Source organism: Pseudophryne corroboree, chromosome 3 (genome assembly GCF_028390025.1).
Source record: "Pseudophryne corroboree isolate aPseCor3 chromosome 3, aPseCor3.hap2, whole genome shotgun sequence".
Classification (NCBI taxonomy): Eukaryota; Metazoa; Chordata; class Amphibia; order Anura; family Myobatrachidae; genus Pseudophryne; species Pseudophryne corroboree.
The window spans coordinates 25,337,132-25,360,746 of record NC_086446.1 but is presented as its reverse complement, the minus strand read 5'-3'; the positions used below and the strand labels follow the sequence as shown (position 1 = coordinate 25,360,746).

Here is a 23,615-nt window from a genome sequence, read left to right as displayed (position 1 = left end):
GGAGAGCAGGAGTATAATAGGGGCTGATGGCTCCTGATGTATGAGATACACCAGAGAGTGTGGGGAGGAGACTGGTCAGATCTCTGGGCTGGTAACACACAGTGACATGATGTGAGGGGGAGAGCAGGAGTATAATAGGGGCTGAAGGCTCCTGACTTCCCCACTGGGCAGATACACTTCCTTCACTAGTCTGTACTGACAGAGGAGGGAGTCGGATAAGAGATTGCTGTAGATACTTAGGAAGGAGAATATGTGACTCATCTCTGTAAATAATGTTCTTACTCACCTGTGCTGATATCTGTAGGGATTTCCTCCTCCTTACACTGCTGATCACCCCTCACATACGTCTCTTCTTCTTCTTCATCTATAACTTCTACCTTTATATCAGTCAGATACGTCTCTTCTTCTTCTTCCTCTGTATCTTCTGCTTTTATATCAGTCACATACGTCTCTTCTTCTTCTTCTTCTTCTTCTTCCTCTATATCTTCTTCCTTCATATCAGTCACATACGTCTCTTCTTCTCCTTCTACCTTTATATTTGTGAGATCTTCACCCTAAACAACCCATATATAAATGAATGCTTTAGTAATGCCGGACATCATTACTCAGAGTAATCAGGAGACTATCAGAGTATTAGACACACAGCTCTGTACAGACCATATAGTGTAATGGTTCTCAGTCATATCCCTCTGGGTACCCCCTTCCGGTCTATTTGCCTTATTTGTACAGCGAAACACAGTATTTAAAAAAAAAAAACAACACGATAGCCCATATATATTTCTCACATATCACAAATTGTGAAAAATGGACAGCAAATCTGCAATCTACATCTGCTTTCTTATACAGGGATAGATGTTCTCATGTTGTTATCAGGGTTCTACTGTGGTGCATGGGGCTAGAGACCCCCAATTACACTGCTTTCCTGGTGTGTCTCATTATCACCCAGATATCCTGCACCATCCCCATCATTACACAAGGTAGAGAACAACTGATACAGTGACCGTCACTTTGGTATATTGGGGAGACCCTAAATCCCACCTACCTGAACCTCCTGTGGGATCCTGTGATTCTCCTCTGTACAATCCTGGGAATACAGAGGACGGGGACATCTCTCTGGGGTATCTCTGTTACTGGGTCCATCTGTAGGAGACACACAGTGACTGAGTACAGTGTATATATGTGATTATCAGATGATTTGTGTATATACAGTGCATCCAGAAAGTATTCACAGCGCTTCACTTTTTTCCACATTTTGTTATGTTACAGCTTTATTCCAAACTGGAATAAATTCATTTTTTTCAAACAAAATTCTACACACAATACCCCATAATGACAATGTGAAAAAAGTGTTTTTGAGATTTTTGCTAATTTATTAAAAATAAAAAAAACTAAGTAATCACATGTACATAAGTATTCACAGCCTTTGCCATAAAGCTCAAAATTGAGCTCAGGTGCATCCTGTTTCCACTGATCATCCTTGAGATGTTCCTACAGCTTAATTGGAGTCCACCTGTTGTAAATTCAGTTGAATGGACATGATTTGGAAAGGCACACACCTGTCTATATAAGGTCCCACACTTGACAGTGCATGTGTGAGCACAAACCAAGCATGAAGTCAAAGGAATTGTCTGTATACCTCCAAGACAGTATTGTCTAGAGGCACAAATCTGGGAAGGGTACAGAAAAATAAGATTTTAAACCTACCGGTAAATCTTTTTCTCCTAGTCTGTAGAGGATGCTTGGGAACTCCGTAAGGACCATGGGGTATAGACGGGCTCCGCAGTAGACATGGGCACTCTAAAGAACTTTTAGTATGGGTGTGCACTGGCTCCTCCCTCTATGCCCCTCCTCCAGCCCTCAGTTAGAGAAACTGTGCCCAGAGGAGATGGACAATATGAGGAAAGGATTTTGTTAATCTAAGGGCAAGATTCATACCAGCCACACCAATCACACCGTATAACCTGGAATATACGCAACCAGTTAACAGTATGAACAAAAACAGTATCATTTAACGACCGATCTCAACTGTAACATAACCCTTATGTAAGCAACAATTATATACAAGTCTTGCAGATTTTCCGCACTGGGACGGGCGCCCAGCATCCTCTGCGGACTAGGAGAAAAAGATTTACCGGTAGGTTTAAAATCTTATTTTCTCTTACGTCCTAGAGGATGCTGGAGACTCCGTAAGGACCATGGGGTTTATACCAAAGCTCCAAACCGGGCGGGAGAGTGCGGATGACTCTGCAGCACCGATTGAGCAAACGCGAGGTCCTCATCAGCCAGGGCATCAAACTTGTAGAATTTTGCAAAAGTGTTTGAACCTGACCAAGTAGCAGCTCGGCACAACTGTAATGCCGAGACGCCTTGGGCAGCCGCCCAAGAAGAGCCCACTTTCCTAGTGGAATGGGCCTATACTGAATTTGGTACCGGGAATCCAGCCGTAAAATGAGCCTGCTGAATCGTGTTACAGATCCAGCGAGCAATAGCCTGCTTAGAAGCAGGCGCGCCAATCTTGTTGGCTGCATACAGGACAAACAGAGCCTCTGTTTTCCTAACCCTAGCCGTCCACAGGCACCACAATAGGTTGGTTCATATGAAAAGAAGAAACCACCTTAGGAAAAAATTGAGGACGAGTCCTCAACTCTGCTCTATCCACATGAAAAATCAAGTAGGGGCTCTTGTGAGACAAGGCCGCCAACTCAGACACCCGCCTTGCAGATGCCAAGGCCAGCAACATGACCACTTTCCAAGTGAGAAATTTTAATTCCACCTTTTGAAGAGGTTCAAATCAGTGTGATTTAAGGAACTGTAACACCACGTTAAGGTCCCATGGTGCCACAGGTGGCACAAAAGGAGGCTGGATGTGCAGCACCACGTTTACGAAAGTTTGGACTTTTGGGAGAGAAGCCAATTCCTTCTGAAAAAATATAGATAGGGCCGAAATCTGTACCTTAATGGAGCCTAATTTTAGACCCATATCCACTCCTGACTGTAGGAAGTGGAGAAAACGACCCAGATGGAAATCTTCCGTAGGAGCATGTTTGGTTTCACACCAAGATACATACTTCACAGATACGGTGATAATGTTTCGCCGTTACTTCCTTCCTAGCCTTTATCAGAGTAGGAATAACTTTCTCCGGAATACCTCTCTCAGCTAGGATTCGGTGTTCAACCGCCATGCCGTCAAACTCAACCGCGGTAAGTCTTGGAACATGCAAGGCCCCTGCTGCAGCAGGTCGTCCCTGAGAGGAAGAGGCCACAGATCTTTTGTGAGCATTTCCTGAAGATCCGAATACCAGGCCCTTCTAGGCCAATCTGGAACCACGAGTATTGCTTGTACTCTGTTTTGTCTTAGGAGTCTCAACACTTTTGAGATGAGAGGTAGAGGAGGGAACACATAGACCGACTGAAACCCCCATGGTGTCACCAGGGCGTCTACCGCCACTGCTTGAGGGTCCCTTGACCTGGCACAATACCTCCGAAGCTTCTTGTTGAGGCGTGACGCCATCATGTCTATTTGAGGAAGTCCCCAAAGACTTGCTATCTCTGCAAAGACCTCTTGATGAAGTCCCCACTCTCCTGGATGGAGATCGTGTCTGCTGAGGAAGTCTGCTTCCCAGTTGTCCACTCCTGGTATGAAGACTGCTGACAGAACACTTATGTGATTTTCCGCCCAGCGCAGAATTCTGGTGGCTTCCGCCACTGCCACTCTGCTCCTTGTCCCGCCATGGCGGTTTACATGCGCCACGGCTGTGATGTCTGATTGAATCAGAACCGGTAGGTCGCGAAGAAGATACTCCGCTTGTCGTAGGCCGTTGTAAATGGCCCTCAATTCCAGCACGTTGATGTGTAGACAAGCCTCCTGGCTTGACCATAGCCCCTGAAAATGTCTTCCTTTTGTGACTGCTCCCCATCCTCGGAGGCTCGCGTCCGTGGTCACCAGAACCCAGTCTTGAATGCCGAACCTGCGACCGTCTAGAAGGTGAGCACTCTGCAGCCATCACAGGAGAGACACCCTGGCCCTTGGGGACAGGCTTATCTTTTGATGTAGGTGTAGATGGGACCCCAACCATTTGTCCAGAAGGTCCCACTGAAACGTTCTCGCATGGAACCTGCCGAAGGGGATGGCCTCGTAGGCTGCCACCATTTTCCCCAGAACTCGAGTGCATTGATGAACAGACACTCTCTTTGGTTTTAGCAGGACCCTGACCATGTTCTGGAGGTCCTGGGCTTTTTCTATTGGTAGAAAAACCCTCTTCTGTTCCGTGTCTAGGATCATGCCTAGGAATGATATTCGAGTCGTTGGAATCAACTGTGACTTCGGCAGATTGAGAATCCAACCGTGTTGATGTAACACTCTCAGGGAGAGCGATACGCTTTTCAGCAATTGATCTCTTGATCTCGCCTTTATCAGGAGATCGTCCAAGTATGGGATAATTGTGACTCCTTGTTTGCGCAGGAGCACCATCATTTCCGCCATTACTTTGGTGAAAATTCTCGGGGCCGTGGAAAGCCCAAGCGGCAACGTCTGAAACTGGTAATGACAGTCCTGTACCGCGAAACGTAGGTATTCCTGATGAAGAGGAAATATGGGGACATGAAGGTAGGCATCCTTCACGTCCAGCAACACCATAAAATCCCCTGCTTCCAGACTGGATATCACAGCCCGGAGTGATTCCATCTTGAATTTGAACTTTTTCAAGTATAGGTTCAGGGATTTTAGATTCAAAATGGGTCTGACCGAACCATCCGGCTTCGGGACCACAAACAGTGTTGAATAGTACCCTTTTTCTTGTTGGTCTAGGAGGACCTTGACAATCACTTGCTGTTGACACAGCTTTTAAATTGCATCTAATACCACTTCCCTCTCCGGGGAAGAGGTTGGCAAGGCCGACTTGAAAAATCGGCGAGGGGGCACCTCTTCGAACTCCAGTTTGTAACCTTGGGATACAATTTCCAATGCCAAAGGATCCACGTCTGATAGAACCCAGACCTGGCTGAAGAGTCGAAGACGTGCCCCCACCAGTGCGGACTTCCTCCGTGGAGCCCCAGCGTCATGCGTTTGATTTAGCAGAAGCCGGGGAGGACTTCTGCTCCTGGGAACTAGCCGAAGCAGGTGTTCTCTTACCTCTACCCTTACCTCTGGCGAGGAAAGAGGAGCCCCGACCTCTTCTGGACTTATGCGACCGAAAGGACTGCATCTGATATTGAGGGGTTTTCTTTTGCTGTGGGGGAACAAAAGGCAAAAAAGTAGATTTACCCGCAGTAGCTGTGGAAACCAGTTCCGCGAGACCATCCCCAAACAAAACTTCACCCTTGTAAGGTAAAACCTCCATATGTTTCTTTGAGTCGGCATCACCCGACCATTGGCGGGTCCACAGAGCTCTTCTTGCCGAAACTGCCATGGCGTTGGCTCTGGACCCAAGCAGCCCCACGTCTCTTTGAGCGTCTCTCATATATAAGACTGCGTCTTTAATGTGACCTAAAGTCAGTACAATGGTATCTTTGTCAAGGGTATCCATGTCAGCCAACAAGGTATCTGTCCATGCTGCAACAGCGCTACAGACCCATACCGATGCTATTGCCGGTCTGTGTAAAACACCCGTATGTGCATAAATAGACTTTAAGGTAGTTTCCTGTCTACAATCCGCGGGATCCTTAAGGGCCGCAGTGTCTTGAGACGATAGCGCCACCTTCTTGGACAGACGCGTTAACGCCTTGTCCTCCCTGGGCGAGGACTCCCACCGTATCCTGTCCTTTGCAGGGAAAGGATACGCCATAAGAATCCTCTTGGGAATCTGTAGTTTTTTGTCTGGAGTTTCCCAAGCTTTTTAAAATAATTCGTTCAGTTCATGAGATGGAGGAAACGTTACCTCAGGTTTCTTTCCCTTAAACATGTGTACCCTCTTGTCAGCGACAGAGGGTTCATCTGTGATATGCAAAACATCTTTTATTGCCATAATCATATAATGAATACTTTTGGCCACCTTAGGGTGTAACCTTGCATCATCATAGTCAACACTGGAGTCAGAATCCGTGTCGGTATCAGCGTCTGCTATTTGCGATAGGGGACGCTTTTGAGACCCTGATGGGCCCTGTGACCCAGTCAAATCCGCGGACATACTCCCTGCTGTTTCCCTGGACTCAGCTTTGTCCATTCTCTTATGTAATAAGGTCACATTAGCATTTAAAATATTCCACATATCATACCAATCATGAGTCGGCGTTGCAGACGGAGACACCACAATCATCTGCTCCACCTCCTCCTTGGATGAACCTTCCGCTTCAGACATGCCGACACACGCGTACCGACACCCGTACACACACACCGGGATATATCTATAAGGGGACAGTTCCCCAACAAGGCCCTTTGGAGAGACAGAGAGAGAGTATGCCAGCACACACCCAGCACCAATTGACACTGGAAACAATTCCCAGATATAGCGCTTTATATATATTAACAGTGTAATACACTCACTGCGCCTAAATGTGCCCCCCCCCCCTCCTCTTTTTCAGCCCTGTGTCACCGATCTGCAGAGGAGAGTCCGGGGAGCCAGCTTCTCTTCAGATCACTGTGGAGAAAATGGCGCTGGTTAGTGCTGGGAGACCAAGCTCCGCCCCCTCTAGTGGCGGGCTTCGGTCCCGCTCAAAATTACAATTAATGGCGGGGGATGTACATATCTACTGACTCCACAGCCCATATGTGAAAAACATGCCAATACCGAAGTTTATATTGCTGCCCAGGGTGCCCCCCCTGCGCCCTGCACCCATCAGTGCCTGTAAAGGTGGCCATCCACTACTCAGACTTGTCTGAACTGCAGATCTCATCAGATTTCTCTTGAGCTCTCCCGGGAGCTTCCCAGGAATCGGATCTGACCCTGGGCTTAATTTTCACTACATTCACTTCAGATGTATCTGATGCGATCTATCATGTGTCAGATCGCATCAGATATATCTGATGCACACATGCTACATGCGATTGATCTGATGCTGCTGCTGCTGCTGCCCCGTCCTGTGGTGGGTGGGAGTGGCCAGGGAGATGCCAGTCAAGTGACGCTTCAGATGAATCTGATCAGATACATCTGAAGTAAAAAAAAACACTCCGATGTGCACCTGTTTTCTTCAGATTCAGATAAATAGTTGGGGCAGCCTCAGAGATTTGTAGTTCAGACAAATCTGACACGGGAGTGCGCATCGGATCGGAAGAGCCATCCGATGTGACACTTTTCTTCAGATTTGACGGTCAGATGCGTCGAAATCTGAAGAAAACTGCCCAAATCGGACTAGTGGATGGGGGCCTTTAGTGTGTGTAACGTGTGGGAGCAATGCGCTTACCTCAGTGAAGATCTGCAGTCTTCTGCCGCCTTAGCAGTCTTCTTTCTTCTTATACTCACCCAGCTTCTATCTTCCGGCTCTGCGAGGAGGACGGCGGCGCGGCTCTGAGACGAACGGCAGGGGGAGACCTGCGTTCCGATCCCTCTGGAGCTAATGGTGTCCAGTAGCCTAAGAAGCAGAGTCTATCTTTAAGTAGGTCTGCTTCTCTCTCCTCAGTCCCACGATGCAGGGAGCCTGTTGCCAGCAGTGCTCCCTGAAAATAAAAAACCTAAAATTCTTTTATCAGAGAAACTCAGTAGAGCTCCCCTGTAATGCACCCATTCTCCTCTGGGCACAGAATCTAACTGAGGTCTGGAGGAGGGGCATAGAGGGAGGAGCCAGTGCACACCCATACTAAAAGTTGTTTAGAGTGCCCATGTCTCCTGCGGAGCCCGTCTATACCCCATGGTCCTTACGGAGTCCCCAGCATCCTCTAGGACGTAAGAGAAATGATCTGCTGCTTTGAAGGTCTCAATGAGCACAGTGGCCTCCATCATTCATAAATGGAAGAAGTTCGGAACCACCAGGACTCTTCCTAGAGCTGACCGGCCGTCTAAACTGAGCGATCGAGGGAGAAGAGCCCTAGTCAGGAAGGTGACCAAGAACCCGATGGTCATTCTGTCAGAGCTACAGCATTCCTCTGTGCAGGGAGGAGAACCTTCCAGAAGGACAACCATCTCTGCATAAATTCACCAATCAGGCCTGTATGGTAGAGTGGCCAGACGGAAGCCACTCCTCTGTAAAAAGCACATGGCAGCCCACCTGGAGTTTGCCAAAATGCACCTGAAGGAATCTCAGACCATGAGAAACAACATTCTCTGGTCTGATGAGACAAAGATTGAACTCTTTGGCGTGAATGCCAGGTGTCATGTTTGGAGGAAACCAGGCACCGCTCATCACCAGGTCAATACCATCCCTACAGTGAAGAATGGTGGTGGCAGCATCATGCTGTGGGGATGTTTTTCAGCGGCAGGAACTGGGAGACTAGTCAGGATAGAGGGAAAGATGAATGCAGCAATGTACAGAGACATCTTGGATGAAAACCTGCTCCGGAGCACTCTTGACCTCAGACTGGGGCGACGGTTCATCTTTCAGCAGGACAACGACCCTAAGCACACAGCCAAGATAACAAAGGAGTGGCTTCAGGAAAACTCTGTGAATGTCCTTAAGTGGCCCAGCCAGAGCCCAGACTTGAATCCGATTGAACATATCTGGAGATGTGAAAATGATCTAACTTGATGGAGCTTGAGAGGTGCTGCAAAGAGGAATGGGCGAAACTGCCCAAAGATAGGTGTGCCAAGCTTGTGGCATCATATTCAAAAAGACTTGAGGATGTAATTGCTGCCAAAGGTGCATCAACAAAGAATTGAGCAACGGCTGTGAATACTTATATACATGTGATTTCTTAGTTTTTTATATATATTTTTTTTTTTAAATAAAGTATTTTTATTTCGAAGGAAAGTAGTTAGCACACAGAAAATGCATAACAGGAACATAACATACGCATTGTGACATGTCATCATCGGGGAACAACATTCTCTTACGGCTTATTATCATACTATGTCATATGCTCAGAGGCGCATAGGTATGTACAGATATTCATATCAATAACTTGCATAATCCGTACACTCTAGTATTCAATAAATCTCATTATACTTTGTTTTGTTTTTTTCCCCCACAAATAGAACACTTATGGACATCCCGTCCGACTAGAAACCCCTCAAAGAGGAAAGAATCAAACCTAAACCAAACACAGAAACCCCAAAAAAACCAGAGAGATAAAGAAAATAGGGGGAAGAGGACGCATTGGGGGAGACTAGCACTCTAACTCTTACCCTGTCTAGCTGGGCGCAGAGCCACCCTCTCATTCACAACCCATTGGGTGAGAGGGAAGCCTATAGCCCTAGAAAGATCATAAACCAACAACTCCAGGACCTATTGGTAACCCTGTCGCCTTTAAGTTATAGGGTCTGGGACGGAGTATATGGATTCCAGCCATGGAGACCAAATTCTTTCAAATTTAGCGGAGGCATTATGTTTCATATAAATGTATCGTTCCTTAAAAACAGTGTCATTTATTAGAGCCTTAAGAGCGGGGAGTGTAGGGCCCTTGGCGGCCATCCATAGCCTCGCGATGCTCACCTTCGCCAATGCACATATGTTGCGAGCATAAAGGCCCTCTGGACTAGATACCAAATCAGAGCGTCCCATTCCCAGGATGCAAAATTGCGGAGTAAGCATGGCCTCATCCACCCCCGTGTTCCCCAGAATCGACCCGACCCCCGACCAGAAAGCCCGCAGCACCGGACAGTCCCAGATGAGGTGCCAAAAAGTACCTGCAGTCATCCCGCACGGCCCGCCCCGAGTCTAGCCAGTCTGGCAGGGGTCATATATATTCTATGCAGAAGGAAGTATTGTATTTGTTGATACCTGATGGATTTGGTAACTGTGCTCGGAGTTTCCAAAGCAAGGGCCCAATTCTCTTCATCTATGGGGCCCAGATCTTCCTCCCATTTGACACGGAGACGTGTCAAAGGGTCAGTATGGAGTTTGGCGAGTAGATAACCATAAGCATGGGAAATCATCTTAACTCGACCCAGCATACTTACAAAGGTTTTAATGGGAAATGGTATGATCTTAGGGGGGGAATTGGCGAATTGGGACTGTAAGGCATGTCTGAGTTGGAGGTATCTAAAAAAATAGGAGTTAGGTAAATCAAACTCATCTTTTAGTTGTTGGAAGGATTTAAGTGTAGTATCCGTATAGAGGTGAGTTATGGAAACCACTGATTTAGGGGCCCAAACCTCCCTCCCCTCGAGCGCATGCAGTTCAGGGAGCCATTTAGAATACCAGAGGGGGGTGTCCGGGTCCAATCCATCAAATTTCAACAGAACTCTTAGTGCCTGCTACACCTTCATGGCTTGATAAATAAGAGGAGGAAGGATCCGGGCCAGGCTCCCACTCAGCAACACCTGCAGGGGAGACAAGTCGGGGAAGTAGCATTGGATAAACACCCAGTGTAGAGAAGTGACGCCAGTATCCTGCACCCATGTACTAATATGAGTCAGCTGAGCGGCATAATAGTACATCTGAAAGTTTGGCAAGGCCAGACCTCCGTCGCAGCGCAGCCTGGTGAGAGTGTTCAGCTGTATTCTAGGACGTTTGTTAGCCCATATTAAAGAGGACAGGACACTATTCAATTTTCTAAAGAAGGATGGATGAATGTACACAGGGGATTGAAGAACCACATATAGAATCTTAGGTAATATTATCATTTTATCAAGGCTGACCCTGCCAGATACAGTCAATGGAAGCCTACACCAAGTCTTGGATTTACGAGCAACCTGTTGCATGATCGGATCAAGGTTCAAAGGTGTAAAGTCAGAGGGGTCATTGGTTACCTGAATCCCGAGATATTTAAATTTCGCCGTCCAACATAGCGGCAGGGAGATTTTAGGAACAGCAGTGGGGGGCAATCACAGGCATAATGGAGGACTTAGACCAGTTAATATGAAGGCCTGAATATGCACCGAACTCCTCGATCAATTGCAACAATGTAGGCATAGACCTGGTGTAATCCTGCAAGAACAACAGCATGTCGTCAGCGTAAAGGGCAATCCTATCCTCCCGAGGGCCGGTATGAATGCCCACTATACCCGGGTGGGACCTAATTAGACAGGCCAAGGGCTCGATGGCCAGGGCAAACAGGGTTGGGGACAGAGGGCATCCCTGTCTGGTCCCGCGATACAGGCGGAACGAGGGAGAGACATAGCCATTCACTGAGATCCTGGCGGTCGGGTGCTGATAAAGTAGTTTAATCCATCTTATAAAATTAGGCCCGAATCCCATACATGTCATGACTTCCCATAGATAGGACCACTCAATACTGTCAAATGCCTTGGCGGCATCCAACGAGACCACTACCGAGTCAGAGGGAAAGTCATGTGGGATTTGTAAAATGGTATATAATCTACGTAGGTTAATAGAAGTGGACATCCCTGGCATAAAGCCGGTCTGGTCGGAGTGGATAATGGAGGTTATTACGGTGTTGAGTCGAACTGCTAAAATCTTTGCCAGGATCTTAGCATCAGTGGGAATCAATGATATCGGTCTATAGGATTCTGGGGATCTAGGGTCCTTTCCGGGCTTCGGGATCACTATAATAATCGCCTCTGCCATAGAGGGGGGAAGTAGATCATTAATAAAAATATCAGAATACAGGGCGTGAAGCCTAGGACCAAAGAAATCAATGTGGGTCTTGTATACCTCTGAGGGGATGCCGTCATAACCCGGTGCCTTGCCGCTGGGAGACAAGCCAATAGCCGCCGTTACCTCTTCCAGAGTCAAGGGTGCCTCCAACACCTCAGAGGCCTCCGAGGAGAGTGTGGGTAAGGAAATATTTCTTAAGTAAGCGGAAAGGTCTGATGCCGAGTCTATCAGTTGTGAACTGTAGACCTCAGCATAGTAAGAGCGGAATAACTGCGCAATGTCTGGCGTGTTGTTCACAAGGGAGCCATCGCTACCGGTCATCTGGGCAATTGTAGATCCTGGGCGGTCGCTGTGCACCAAGCGAGCCAGCAGGCCACCTGGCCTATCGCCCTGCATATAAACATTAGTAGCCTGAAATAGAAGCGAGCGCGAGTTTTTATCAGACAGATGAGCCACCCATGCCGACTGAGCCGCCAGCCAGCGTACCTTCAGCGCAGGGGTGCCGTCCACCAAGTATCTAGATTCCAAATCCCTGGCGTCACTCTCAAGGGCTCGCTCTCTTTCCCTGCAGGACATTTTAAGGGCAGAAATACGTCTAATATACGTACCCCTTAGGAAGGCCTTAGATGAATCCCAGACCACTGTTCCCGGGGCCGAGCCCACATTATCATTAAAGTAGCCCTCACACTGAGTCACCTGGTCAGAGCAGTCACCTATTTGCATCAGCCAGGAAGGATGCAGTTTCCAATAAGATTGACCCCTCTGGCTCACCATAGCGAGAGTTAACACCATAGGGGAGTGGTCAGAAATACCCCGGGCCTCGTACTGGACGTCAACCACCCTGGGGAGAAGAATGGGGGAGAGTAGGGTCAGGTCGATCCTGGAGAAGGAACCATGCGTGCCAGAGAAGCATGAAAACTGGCTAGTTGTAGGGTGCCGAGCCCTCCACACATCCACCCATTGCAAATTATTCAGAAAATCAGCAAATTTAGTAGGACTAGAGCGCACACCAGGAGCCTGCGGAGAGCGCCATCTGTCTAAAGCTAAATTCATAACATTGTTAAAGTCACCCAAGCAGACTACCGGGGTGTCCGGGGAGGAGGCTATGAATGAAGCGGATATAAACCGCCAGTATGTAGTACAAAACGCCCGTACTGATCAGTCTTGACCGACACCAACTCAAATTGGACCGATTTTTTTATCAGGATTGACACACCCCTGGAGGAAGAGGAGTGAGAAGCGTGATAGGCCCAGCCCACCCAGGGTCTTCTAAGTGACAGTAACCTATTCCCTTCCAAGTGAGTCTCGCAGAGACATGCAACATCCGGGCCGTATTTCCGAAGTGTAGTCAAAAATAAGATTTTACTTACCGATAAATCTATTTCTCGTAGTCCGTAGTGGATGCTGGGACTCCGTAAGGACCATGGGGAATAGTGGCTCCGCAGGAGACAGGGCACAAGAATAAAAGCTTTAGGATCAGGTGGTGTGCACTGGCTCCTCCCCCATGACCCTCCTCCAAGCCTCAGTTAGGATACTGTGCCCGGACGAGCGTACATAATCAGGAAGGATATTGAATCCCGGGTAAGACTCATACCAGCCACACCAATCACACCGTACAACTTGTGATCTGAACCCAGTTAACAGTATGATAACAACGAAGGAGCCTCTGAAAAAAGGGCTCACAACAACAATAACCCGATTTAGTTAACAATAACTATGTACAAGTATTGCAGACAATCCGCACTTGGGATGGGCGCCCAGCATCCACTACGGACTACGAGAAATAGATTTATCGGTAAGTAAAATCTTATTTTCTCTGACGTCCTAGTGGATGCTGGGACTCCGTAAGGACCATGGGGATTATACCAAAGCTCCCAAACGGGCGGGAGAGTGCGGATGACTCTGCAGCACCGAATGAGAGAACTCCAGGTCCTCCTCAGCCAGGGTATCAAATTTGTAGAATTTAGCAAACGTGTTTGCCCCTGACCAAGTAGCTGCTCGGCAAAGTTGTAAAGCCGAGACCCCTCGGGCAGCCGCCCAAGATGAGCCCACTTTCCTTGTGGAATGGGCTTTTACAGATTTTGGCTGTGGCAGGCCTGCCACAGAATGTGCAAGCTGAATTGTACTACAAATCCAACGAGCAATAGTCTGCTTAGAAGCAGGAGCACCCAGCTTGTTGGGTGCATACAGGATAAACAGCGAGTCAGACTTTCTGACTCCAGCCGTCCTGGAAACATATATTTTCAGGGCCCTGACAACGTCAAGTAACTTGGAGTCCTCCAAGTCCCTAGTAGCCGCAGGCACCACAATAGGTTGGTTCATGTGAAAAGCAGATACCACCTTAGGGAGAAATTGAGGACGAGTCCTCAATTCTGCCCTGTCAGAATGAAAAATTAAGTAAGGGCTTTTATATGATAAAGCCGCCAATTCTGACACACGCCTGGCTGAAGCCAGGGCTAACAGCATCGTCACCTTCCATGTGAGATATTTTAAGTCCACAGTGGTGAGTGGTTCAAACCAATGTGACTTAAGGAACCTCAAAACAACATTGAGATCCCAAGGTGCCACTGGAGGCACAAAAGGAGGTTGTATATGCAGTACCCCTTTTACAAATGTCTGAACTTCAGGTACTGAAGCCAGTTCTTTCTGGAAGAAAATCGACAGGGCCGAAATTTGAACCTTAATGGACCCTAATTTTAGGCCCATAGACAGTCCTGTTTGCAGGAAATGGAGGAAACGACCCAGTTGAAATTCCTCTGTAGGGGCCTTCTTGGCCTCACACCACGCAACATATTTTCGCCAAATGCGGTGATAATGTTTTGCGGTTACATCCTTCCTGGCTTTGACCAGGGTAGGGATGACTTCATCTGGAATGCCTTTTTCCTTCAGGATCCGGCGTTCAACCGCCATGCCGTCAAACGCAGCCGCGGTAAGTCTTGGAACAGACAAGGCCCCTGCTGGAGCAGGTCCTTTCTTAGAGGTAGAGGCCACGGGTCTTCCGTGAGCATCTCTTGAAGTTCCGGGTACCAAGTCCTTCTTGGCCAATCCGGAACCACGAGTATCGTTCTTACTCCTCTCCTTCTTATGAATCTCAGTACTTTTGGTATGAGAGGCAGAGGAGGGAACACATACACTGACTGGTACACCCACGGTGTCACCAGAGCGTCCACCGCTATTGCCTGAGGGTCCCTTGACCTGGCGCAATATCTGTCTAGTTTTTTGTTTAGACGTGACGCCATCATGTCCACCTTTGGTTTTTCCCAACGGTTTACAATCAGGTGGAAGACTTCTGGGTGAAGTCCCCACTCTCCCGGGTGAAGGTCGTGTCTGCTGAGGAAGTCTGCTTCCCAGTTGTCCACTTCCGGAATGAACACTGCTGACAGAGCTATCACATGATTTTCCGCCCAGCGAAGAATCCTTGCAGCTTCTGCCATTGCCCTCCTGCTTCTCGTGCCGCCCTGTCTGTTTACGTGGGCGACTGACGTGATGTTGTCCGATTGGATCAATACCGCCTGACCCTGAAGCAGGGGTTTCGCTTGACTTAGGGCATTGTAAATGGCCCTTAGTTCCAGAATGTTTATATGAAGAGATGTTTCCATGCTTGACCACAAGCCCTGGAAATTTTTTCCCTGTGTGACTGCCCCCCAGCCTCTCAGGCTGGCGTCCGTGGTCACCAGGACCCAATCCTGAATGCCAAATCTGCGGCCCTCTAGTAGATGAGCACTCTGCAGCCACCACAGAAGAGACACCCTTGTCCTTGTCGACAGGGTTATCCGCTGATGCATCTGAAGATGCGATCCGGACCATTTGTCCAGTAGATCCCACTGAAACGTTCTTGCATGGAATCTTCCGAATGGAATTGCTTCGTAAGAAGCCACCATTTTTCCCAGGACCCTCGTGCACTGATGCACTGACACCTGGCCTGGTTTTAGGAGGTTCCTGACTAGCTCGGATAACTCCCTGGCCTTCTCCTCCGGGAGAAACACCTTTTTCTGGACTGTGTCCAGAATCATTCCTAGGAACAGTAGACGTGTCGTTGGAATCAGCTGCGATTTTGGAATATTTAGGATCCACCCGTGCTGACGTAACACTACCTGAGATAGTGCTACTCCGACTTCTAACTGTTCCCTGGACCTTGCCCTTATCAGGAGATCGTCCAAGTAAGGGATAATTAAGATGCCTTTTCTTCGAAGAAGAATCATCATTTCGGCCATTACCTTGGTAAAGACCCGAGGTGCCGTGGACAACCCAAACGGCAGCGTCTGAAACTGATAATGACAGTTTTGTACTACAAACCTGAGGTACCCTTGGTGAGACGGGTAGATTGGGACGTGGAGATAAGCATCCTTGATGTCCAGAGACACCATATAGTCCCCTTCTTCCAGGTTTGCTATCACCGCTCTGAGTGATTCCATCTTGAATTTGAACCTCTTTATGTAAGTGTTCAGGGATTTCAGATTTAAAATTGGTCTCACCGAGCCGTCCGGCTTCGGTACCACAAACAGCGTGGAATAATACCCCTTTCCCTGTTGTAGGAGGGGTACCTTGATTATCACCTGCTGGGAATACAGCTTGTGAATGGCTTCCAAAACTGCCTCCCTGTCGGAGGGAGACTTTGGTAGAGCAGACTTCAGGAACCGGCGAGGGGGAAACGCCTCGAATTCCAGTTTGTACCCCTGCGATACCACCTGTAGAATCCAGGGGTCCACTTGCGAGTGAGCCCACTGCGCGTTGAAATTCTTGAGACGGGCCCCCACCATGTCTGAGTCTGCTTGTAAAGCCCCAGCGTCATGCTGAAGACTTGGCAGAAGCAGGGGAGGGCTTCTGCTCCTGGGAAGCGGCTGCATGGTGCAGTCTTTTTCCCCTTCCTCTGCCCCGGGGCAGGAAGGAATGGCCTTTAGCTCGCTTGTACTTATGGGAACGAAAGGACTGAGTTTGAAAAGACGGTGTCTTTTTCTGCTGATGTGAAGTGACCTGGGGTAAAAAGGTGGATTTTCCAGCCGTTGCCGTGGCCACCAGGTCCGATAGACCAGCCCCAAATAACTCCTCCCCTTTATACGGCAATACTTCCATATGTCGTTTGGAATCCGCATCTCCTGACCACTGTCGCGTCCATAACGCTCTTCTGGCAGAAATGGACATAGCACTTACTCTTGATGCCAGGGTGCAAATATCCCTCTGTGCATCACGCATATATAGTAATGCATCCTTCAAATGCTCTATGGTTAACAGTATATTGTCCCTATCCAGGGTATCAATATTTTCAGTCAGGGAATCCGACCACGCGACGCCAGCACTGCACATCCAGGCTGAAGCGATTGCTGGTCGCAGTATAACACCAGTATGTGTGTATATACTTTTAAGAATATTTTCCAGCCTTCTATCTGCTGGTTCTTTGAGGGTGGCCGTATCAGGAGACGGTAACGCTACTTGTTTTGATAAACGTGTGAGCGCCTTATCTACCCTAGGGGGTGTTTCCCAACGTGTCCTAACCTCTAACGGGAAAAAATATAGTGCCAATAATTTTTTAGAAATTAGCAGTTTTTTGTCGGGGGAAACCCACGCTTTATCACACACCTCATTTAACTCATCTGACTCAGGGAAAACTATTGGTAGTTTTTTCACACCCCACATAATACCCTTCTTTGTGGTACTTGTAGTGTCAGAAATGTTCAATGCTTCCTTCATTGCCGTGATCATGTAACGTGTGGCCCTACTGGACATTACGTTTGTCTCCTCACCGTCGACACTAGACTCAGTATCTGTGTCTGGGTCTGTGTCGACCCACTGAGGTAACGGGCGTTTTAGGGCCCCTGACGGTGTCTGAGACGCCTGGACAGGCACTAATTGATTTGCCGGCTGTCTCATGTCATCAACCGTTCTTTGCAAAGTGCTGACATTATCACTTAATTCTTTAAATACGATCATCCAGTCAGGTGTCGACTCCCTAGGAGGTGACATCACTAACCCAGGCAATTGCTCCGCCTCCACATCATTTTCCTCCTCATACATGTCGACACACACGTACCGACACACAGCACACACACCGGGAATGCTCTGATAGAGGACAGGACCCCACAAGCCCTTTGGAGAGACAGAGGGAGAGTCTGCCAGCACACACCAAGCGCTATATATATATATACAGGGATAACCTTATATAAGTGTTATTCCCTTATAGCTGCTGCATAGTTTTTAGCTGCCAATAGTGCCCCCCCTTCTCTTTTTTACCCTGATTCAGTAGCAAGTCTGCAGGGGAGAGTCAGGGAGCCGTCCTTCCAGCGGAGCTGTGAGGGAAAATGGCGCTTGTGTGCTGAGGAGATAGGCTCCGCCCCTTCACGACGTCCTTATCTCCCGCTTTTTCTGTAAAAAATGGCAGGGGTTAAAATACATCCATATAGCCCAAGAGCTATATGTGATGTATTCTTTAGCCAACCTAAGGTATTATCTGTTATATTGCGTCTCAGGGCGCTCCCCCCCAGCGCCCTGCACCCTCAGTGACCGGAGTGTGAAGTGTGCTGAGAGCAATGGCGCACAGCTGCGGTGCTGTGCGCTACCTTAGTCTGAAGACAGGATCGTCTTCTGCCGCCGATTTCACCGGACCTCTTCGCTCTTCTGGCTCTGTAAGGGGGCCAGCGGCGCGGCTCCGGGACCCATCCAGGCTGAACCTGTGATCGTCCCTCTGGAGCTAATGTCCAGTAGCCTAAGAAACCCGATCCACTCTGCACGCAGGTTAGTCCGTTTCTTCTCCCACGATGCAGTGAGCCTGTTGCCAGCAGGACTCACTGAAAATAAAAAAACCTAAAATATACTTTTATTCTAAGCAGCTCAGGAGAGCCACCTAGCCTGAACCCTTCTCGTTCGGGCACAAAAATCTAACTGAGGCTTGGAGGAGGGTCATAGGGGGAGGAGCCAGTGCACACCACCTGATCCTAAAGCTTTTATTCTTGTGCCCTGTCTCCTGCGGAGCCGCTATTCCCCATGGTCCTTACGGAGTCCCAGCATCCACTAGGACGTCAGAGAAACTAAGGAACGCTTTATCTTGTTATTTAAACCTCGGACATTCCACATCAAAAATTTCAAATTAGCCATAGACCTGGTAATATTCTATGTAGTAACCTAGAGGAACAACCCAGCGAATATTCCTGGAAATCGTTAGTAAGGGCAAGAACAGTGCTAAATTACTTAATATCTGAATCTTAATCAACAGTATCCAATGCATCAGACATACTTCCCACAGCAAAAAGAATATACTCAAAAACAAATTTAAGCTTGAGAAAAACAACAAACTATAGAAAGAAAAAAACTTGCGTAAGGAACAGCAACAAGCTGTTCGCTGACCGCCTCCCCCCTCCCCGTATACCACCCCTAACTTCGGCATACTTAAATCCCAAACAACCGTTCCTAACTCTCGAGGGCTAAATTCTAAACAAAACCCCTTAAGCCTTAACCAAAATCAAGCGATCAAGAGTAAGAAAAGTCCTGAGCCACCAACGCCAAGGGGGGGCTCCCTGGGCAATGGGTAGAGGCCTCTGGTGAACCCATCCGCACATTAGACGGTGCAGGGCCTCAGTCCGGGGCCAGCTGGCGCGCACCCGGTGCATATCTGACCAGCTATTGGGACGCCTCTCTAGGGGAATTGAAGAATTTGGCTTCCCCGTCCGCTACCACCCGGAGTCGGGAGGGGAATAGCATAGAGTAGGAGAGGTTCAGGTCTCTGAGGCGCCTCTTGATAGGCATAAACTGGGCTCGATCCTTCTGGACATCCGCGGCAAAATCAGGAAAGGCAGACACGGTAACCCCATTTCTGGTAAGGGGGCCTTTTGTGCGTCCCAAACGGAGGACCGAGTCACGATCCTTATAGTGCAGAAATTTTGCGATGAAGGTGCACGGAGGGGCGCCAGGAGGTAGAGGACGAGATGGTATCCGGTGTGCACGCTCCACCGTAAACTGTGCCGTGAAGGATTCAGCGCCGTACAGTTCCTTAAGCCACGACTCCAGGAAGACCTCAGGCTGGGAGCCCTCCTCCTTCTCCGGCAGGCCCACAAAACGCACATTATTCCTACGCAGCCTTCCCTCCATGTCTAGTAGCTTGGATTGAAGGGATGTTACTTGCTGGGTTACCGTGGAAATAGATTGTTTCATAGGACCGCACATATCCTCCAGGTTCGAGACACGGGTTTCCGCCTCTCCCACTCTCTCTCGTATGCGCTGGACATCCTGCCGAAGCAGTGAGAGATCACACTGCACTTTCTCCATCTTGTCTGAAAGACGCTGTTCCGACCCTGCTATTGCCTCCAGCACTTGTTGAAGAGATGGAGCCGTGGGCGTGATAGGGGATTCAGCAGCTGTTGCAGATGGGAAGTAGGAGTGGGACGGAGAGGCCCCTTGCGAAGCGGCCTGCGAGGCCCGTGGGTTAGGTTGTCTGGCAAATCTCTCCAGCTTCGCCGCAGCCGTGCGCTGGCCGTCCCGAACCATGACGGATAATAGGTAGTAACAAACACTCCGGTATATTCTCAGGTCAGAAACGTAGAAGGAGGCAGCAGCAATGAATTTTTAGGGTTGTAATAAGCAGAGATACATCCGCAGCTGGTCGCCCGGGTAGTAGGCAAATATAAAAGAAGGTACAGGCAGCGTCCCAGAATATAGGTGAGATCAGGAGCAATGCAGTTATTTAGTATGTAAAATGAGACAGCAGATGAAGTCAGAGTGTAAAATGGACCCAGGAGGTAGAAGTCACTCACCAGGTACAGACCAGGCAGCCTTTAAATGAGAATATCCCCTCTATGTCTGGGAGAAGCAGTCCAGAGCAATGGGGCCGTCCATGCATCTATTCACGAAATGGCCGCCACACACAGTGCCCTCTTCTTACTTCCAGGAGTTACTGGGTGCGCTCCGGTGTTCAGGGCCCCGATCAGCAGCCCACAACCATGAGGAGGATCAGCCGTCGTCCCCACCCCGCTCCGCGGCGTTCAGCAGTGACAGCAGCCCGTCTCTAAGGCCCCGGGCGCAGCGCGGCCGAGGGTCGCCAAAATTGAGGCCGGGGATCCGGAGGAGGTATAGGCCGCAGATCCGGATGCGCTCCGCCGCGGCCGTACAATCCTCGGGGGGAGCGGGGAAGTCGCCCGCCGGTGCCCTGCAACGTAGGGAAGGGAAGCAGGGCAATCAGGCTCACCAGAGGGGGTCAGGATAGTATATAAGGATGTTTTATCCAGGGAGCTCCCGGAATCTGCTTCCTACTCCTGTGCTGCCGTGGCCACGCCCCCCTAGTTTTTTATATTTAATAAATTAGCAAAAATCTCAAAAACACTTTTTTCACGTTGTCATTATGGGGTATTGTGTGTCAAATTTTGAGGGCAAAAATTATTTTATTCCGGTTTGGAATAAGGCTGTAACATAAAATGTGGAAAAAGTGAAGAGCTGTGACTACTTTCCAAGTACACTGTAGGGGGCCCCTATACCTGCTCTCCCCTGTACAATACATGACAGTCTCCTCTTACCCAGTGATGTGAGGGGCCGATGATTCTCCATTACGTCCTTGTACAGACCCCTGTGTTCCTCTATATACTCCCCCTCCTGCATGGAGAGATAGACAGTGACATCCTGACACTTTATTGGCACCTGACACACACAATGATACAGTCATCACCCAGACACACCCCTGGTGTTACTGTATAATGTCCCATTCCCAGCAGTCACCCCTCCAGTCATCACCCAGACACGTCCCCTGGTGTTACTGTATAATGTCCCATTCCCAGCAGTCACCTATCCAGTCATCACCCAGACACGTCCCCTGGTGTTACTGTATAATGTCCCATTCCCAGCACTCACCTCTCCAGTCATCACCCAGACACATCCCCTGGTGTTACTGTATAATGTCCCATTCCCAGCAGTCACCTCTCCAGTCATCACCCAGACACATCCCCTGGTGTTACTGTATAATGTCCCATTCCCAGCAGTCACCTCTCCAGTCATCACCCAGACACATCCCCTGGTGTTACTGTATAATATCCCATTTCCAGCACTCACCTCTCCAGTCATCACCCAGACACATCCCCTGGTGTTACTGTATAATGTCCCATTCCCAGCAGTCACCTCTCCAGTCATCACCCAGACACATCCCCTGGTGTTACTGTATAATGTCCCATTCCCAGCAGTCACCTCTCCAGTCATCACCCAGACACATCCCCTGGTGTTACTGTATAATATCCCATTCCCAGCAGTCACCTCTCCAGTCATCACCCAGACACATCCCCTGGTGTTACTGTATAATGTCCCATTCCCAGCAGTCACCTCTCCAGTCATCACCCAGACACATCCCCTGGTGTTACTGTATAATGTCCCATTCCCAGCAGTCACCTCTCCAGTCATCACGCAGACACGTCCCCTGGTGTTACTGTATAATGTCCCATTCCCAGCAGTCACCCCTCCAGTCATCACCCAGACACGTCCCCCGGTGTTACTGTATAATGTCCCATTCCCAGCACTCACCTCTCCAGTCATCACCCAGACACGTCCACCTGTGTTACTGTATAATGCCCCATCCCCAGCAGTCACCTCTCCAGTCATCACCCAGACACGTCCCCCTGTTTTACTGTATAATGTCCCATTCCCAGCAGTCACCTCTCCAGTCATCACCCAGACACATCCCCCGGTGTTACTGTATAATGCTCCATTCCCAGCAGTCACCTCTCCAGTCATCACCCAGACACATCCCCCGGTGTTACTGTATAATGCTCCATTCCCAGCAGTCACCTCTCCAGTCATCACCCAGACACATCCCCTGGTGTTACTGTATAATGTCCCATTCCCAGCAGTCACCTCTCCAATCTTCACCAAAACACATCCCCTGGTGTTACTGTATAATGCCCCATTCCAAGCAGTCACCTCTCCAGTCATCACCCAAACACATCCCCTGGTGTTAATGACCCATTCCCAGCAGTCACCTCTCCAGTCAATAGCTGAATGATCTTGTTGGTGAGTTCCAGGATCTTCTGGTCATTGTGCCTCTCATGTATCAGTGAGTGAGGTGGAGGCACCGTGATGTGGCTCTGGGTCCTGCTCAGTCCTCCTGACAAACGGGGACGGCTGCTGGGTGTCTCACACTCACGGGATGTCTTCTTCACTACTGTGTAATTCTGTGTATTAGGTAAGACAAACATTAGGTAAGAATTATACCATCACAGTGAAACTCTCAGATCCCCTCACCTCCCCAGTCATGTCCCTGTATTTTTACTATAGATATAAGTTATGTCACTGTGACACACCCAGATCCACTCACCTCCCCAGTCATGTCCCCGTATTATTACTATAGATATGTAACTGATGTCACTGTGATGCTCCCAGATCCCCTCACCTCCCCAGTCATGTCCCTGTATTTTTACTAGAGATATAAGTTATGTCACTGTGACACACCCAGATCCACTCACCTCCCCAGTCATGTCCCCGTATTATTACTATAGATATATAACTGATGTCACTGTGATGCTCCCAGATCCCCTCACCACCCCAGTCATGTCCCTGTATTATTAATACAGATATAAGTGAGGTCACTGTGACACTCCCAGATCCCCTCACCTCCCCAGTCATGTCCCTGTATTATTACTATAGATATAAGTGACGTCACTGTGTTGCTCCCAGATCCCCTCACGTCCCCAGTCATGTCCCTGTATTATTACTATAGATATAAGTGACGTCACTGTGTTGCTCCCAGATCCCCTCACCTCCCCAGTCATGTCCCTGTATTATTACTATAGATATAAGTGATGTCACTGTGACGCTCCCAGACCCCCCTCACCTCCCCAGTCAGCAGGTAGATGGTCTCCAGTGTATGATTTAGTATCATCTCAGTTTTGTGACTCCTGTCGTTCTCCATATTCATGGAATCAGTGATGCATCTCATCCATATTAGTAAACACTCAGTGGTCTAGGAGTAACTATATATATATATATATATATATATATACACATACATATACCCAGTGCCTTGGTAAAGTATTCGCCCCCCTTTGCATTTTTCATGTTTTGTTGCC

The 23,615-nt window shown here is 48.7% G+C and overlaps 1 protein-coding gene across 1 annotated transcript in view; it reads right to left on the bottom strand.

Annotated features, from left to right (window-relative positions):
• Positions 1-23,615, bottom strand: part of LOC135054573 (zinc finger protein OZF-like) — a 58,037-nt gene that overhangs the window by 16,737 nt on the left and 17,685 nt on the right. Inside the window, exons 2-5 of the mRNA XM_063957732.1 lie at positions 22,530-22,721; positions 21,084-21,159; positions 1,043-1,140; positions 287-554 (exon numbers count right to left, since the gene is read on the bottom strand). Coding sequence (XP_063813802.1) covers positions 287-554; positions 1,043-1,140; positions 21,084-21,114 — 397 coding nt within the window. The 5' untranslated portion in view covers positions 21,115-21,159; positions 22,530-22,721. The remainder of the gene's footprint in view (positions 1-286; positions 555-1,042; positions 1,141-21,083; positions 21,160-22,529; positions 22,722-23,615) is intronic.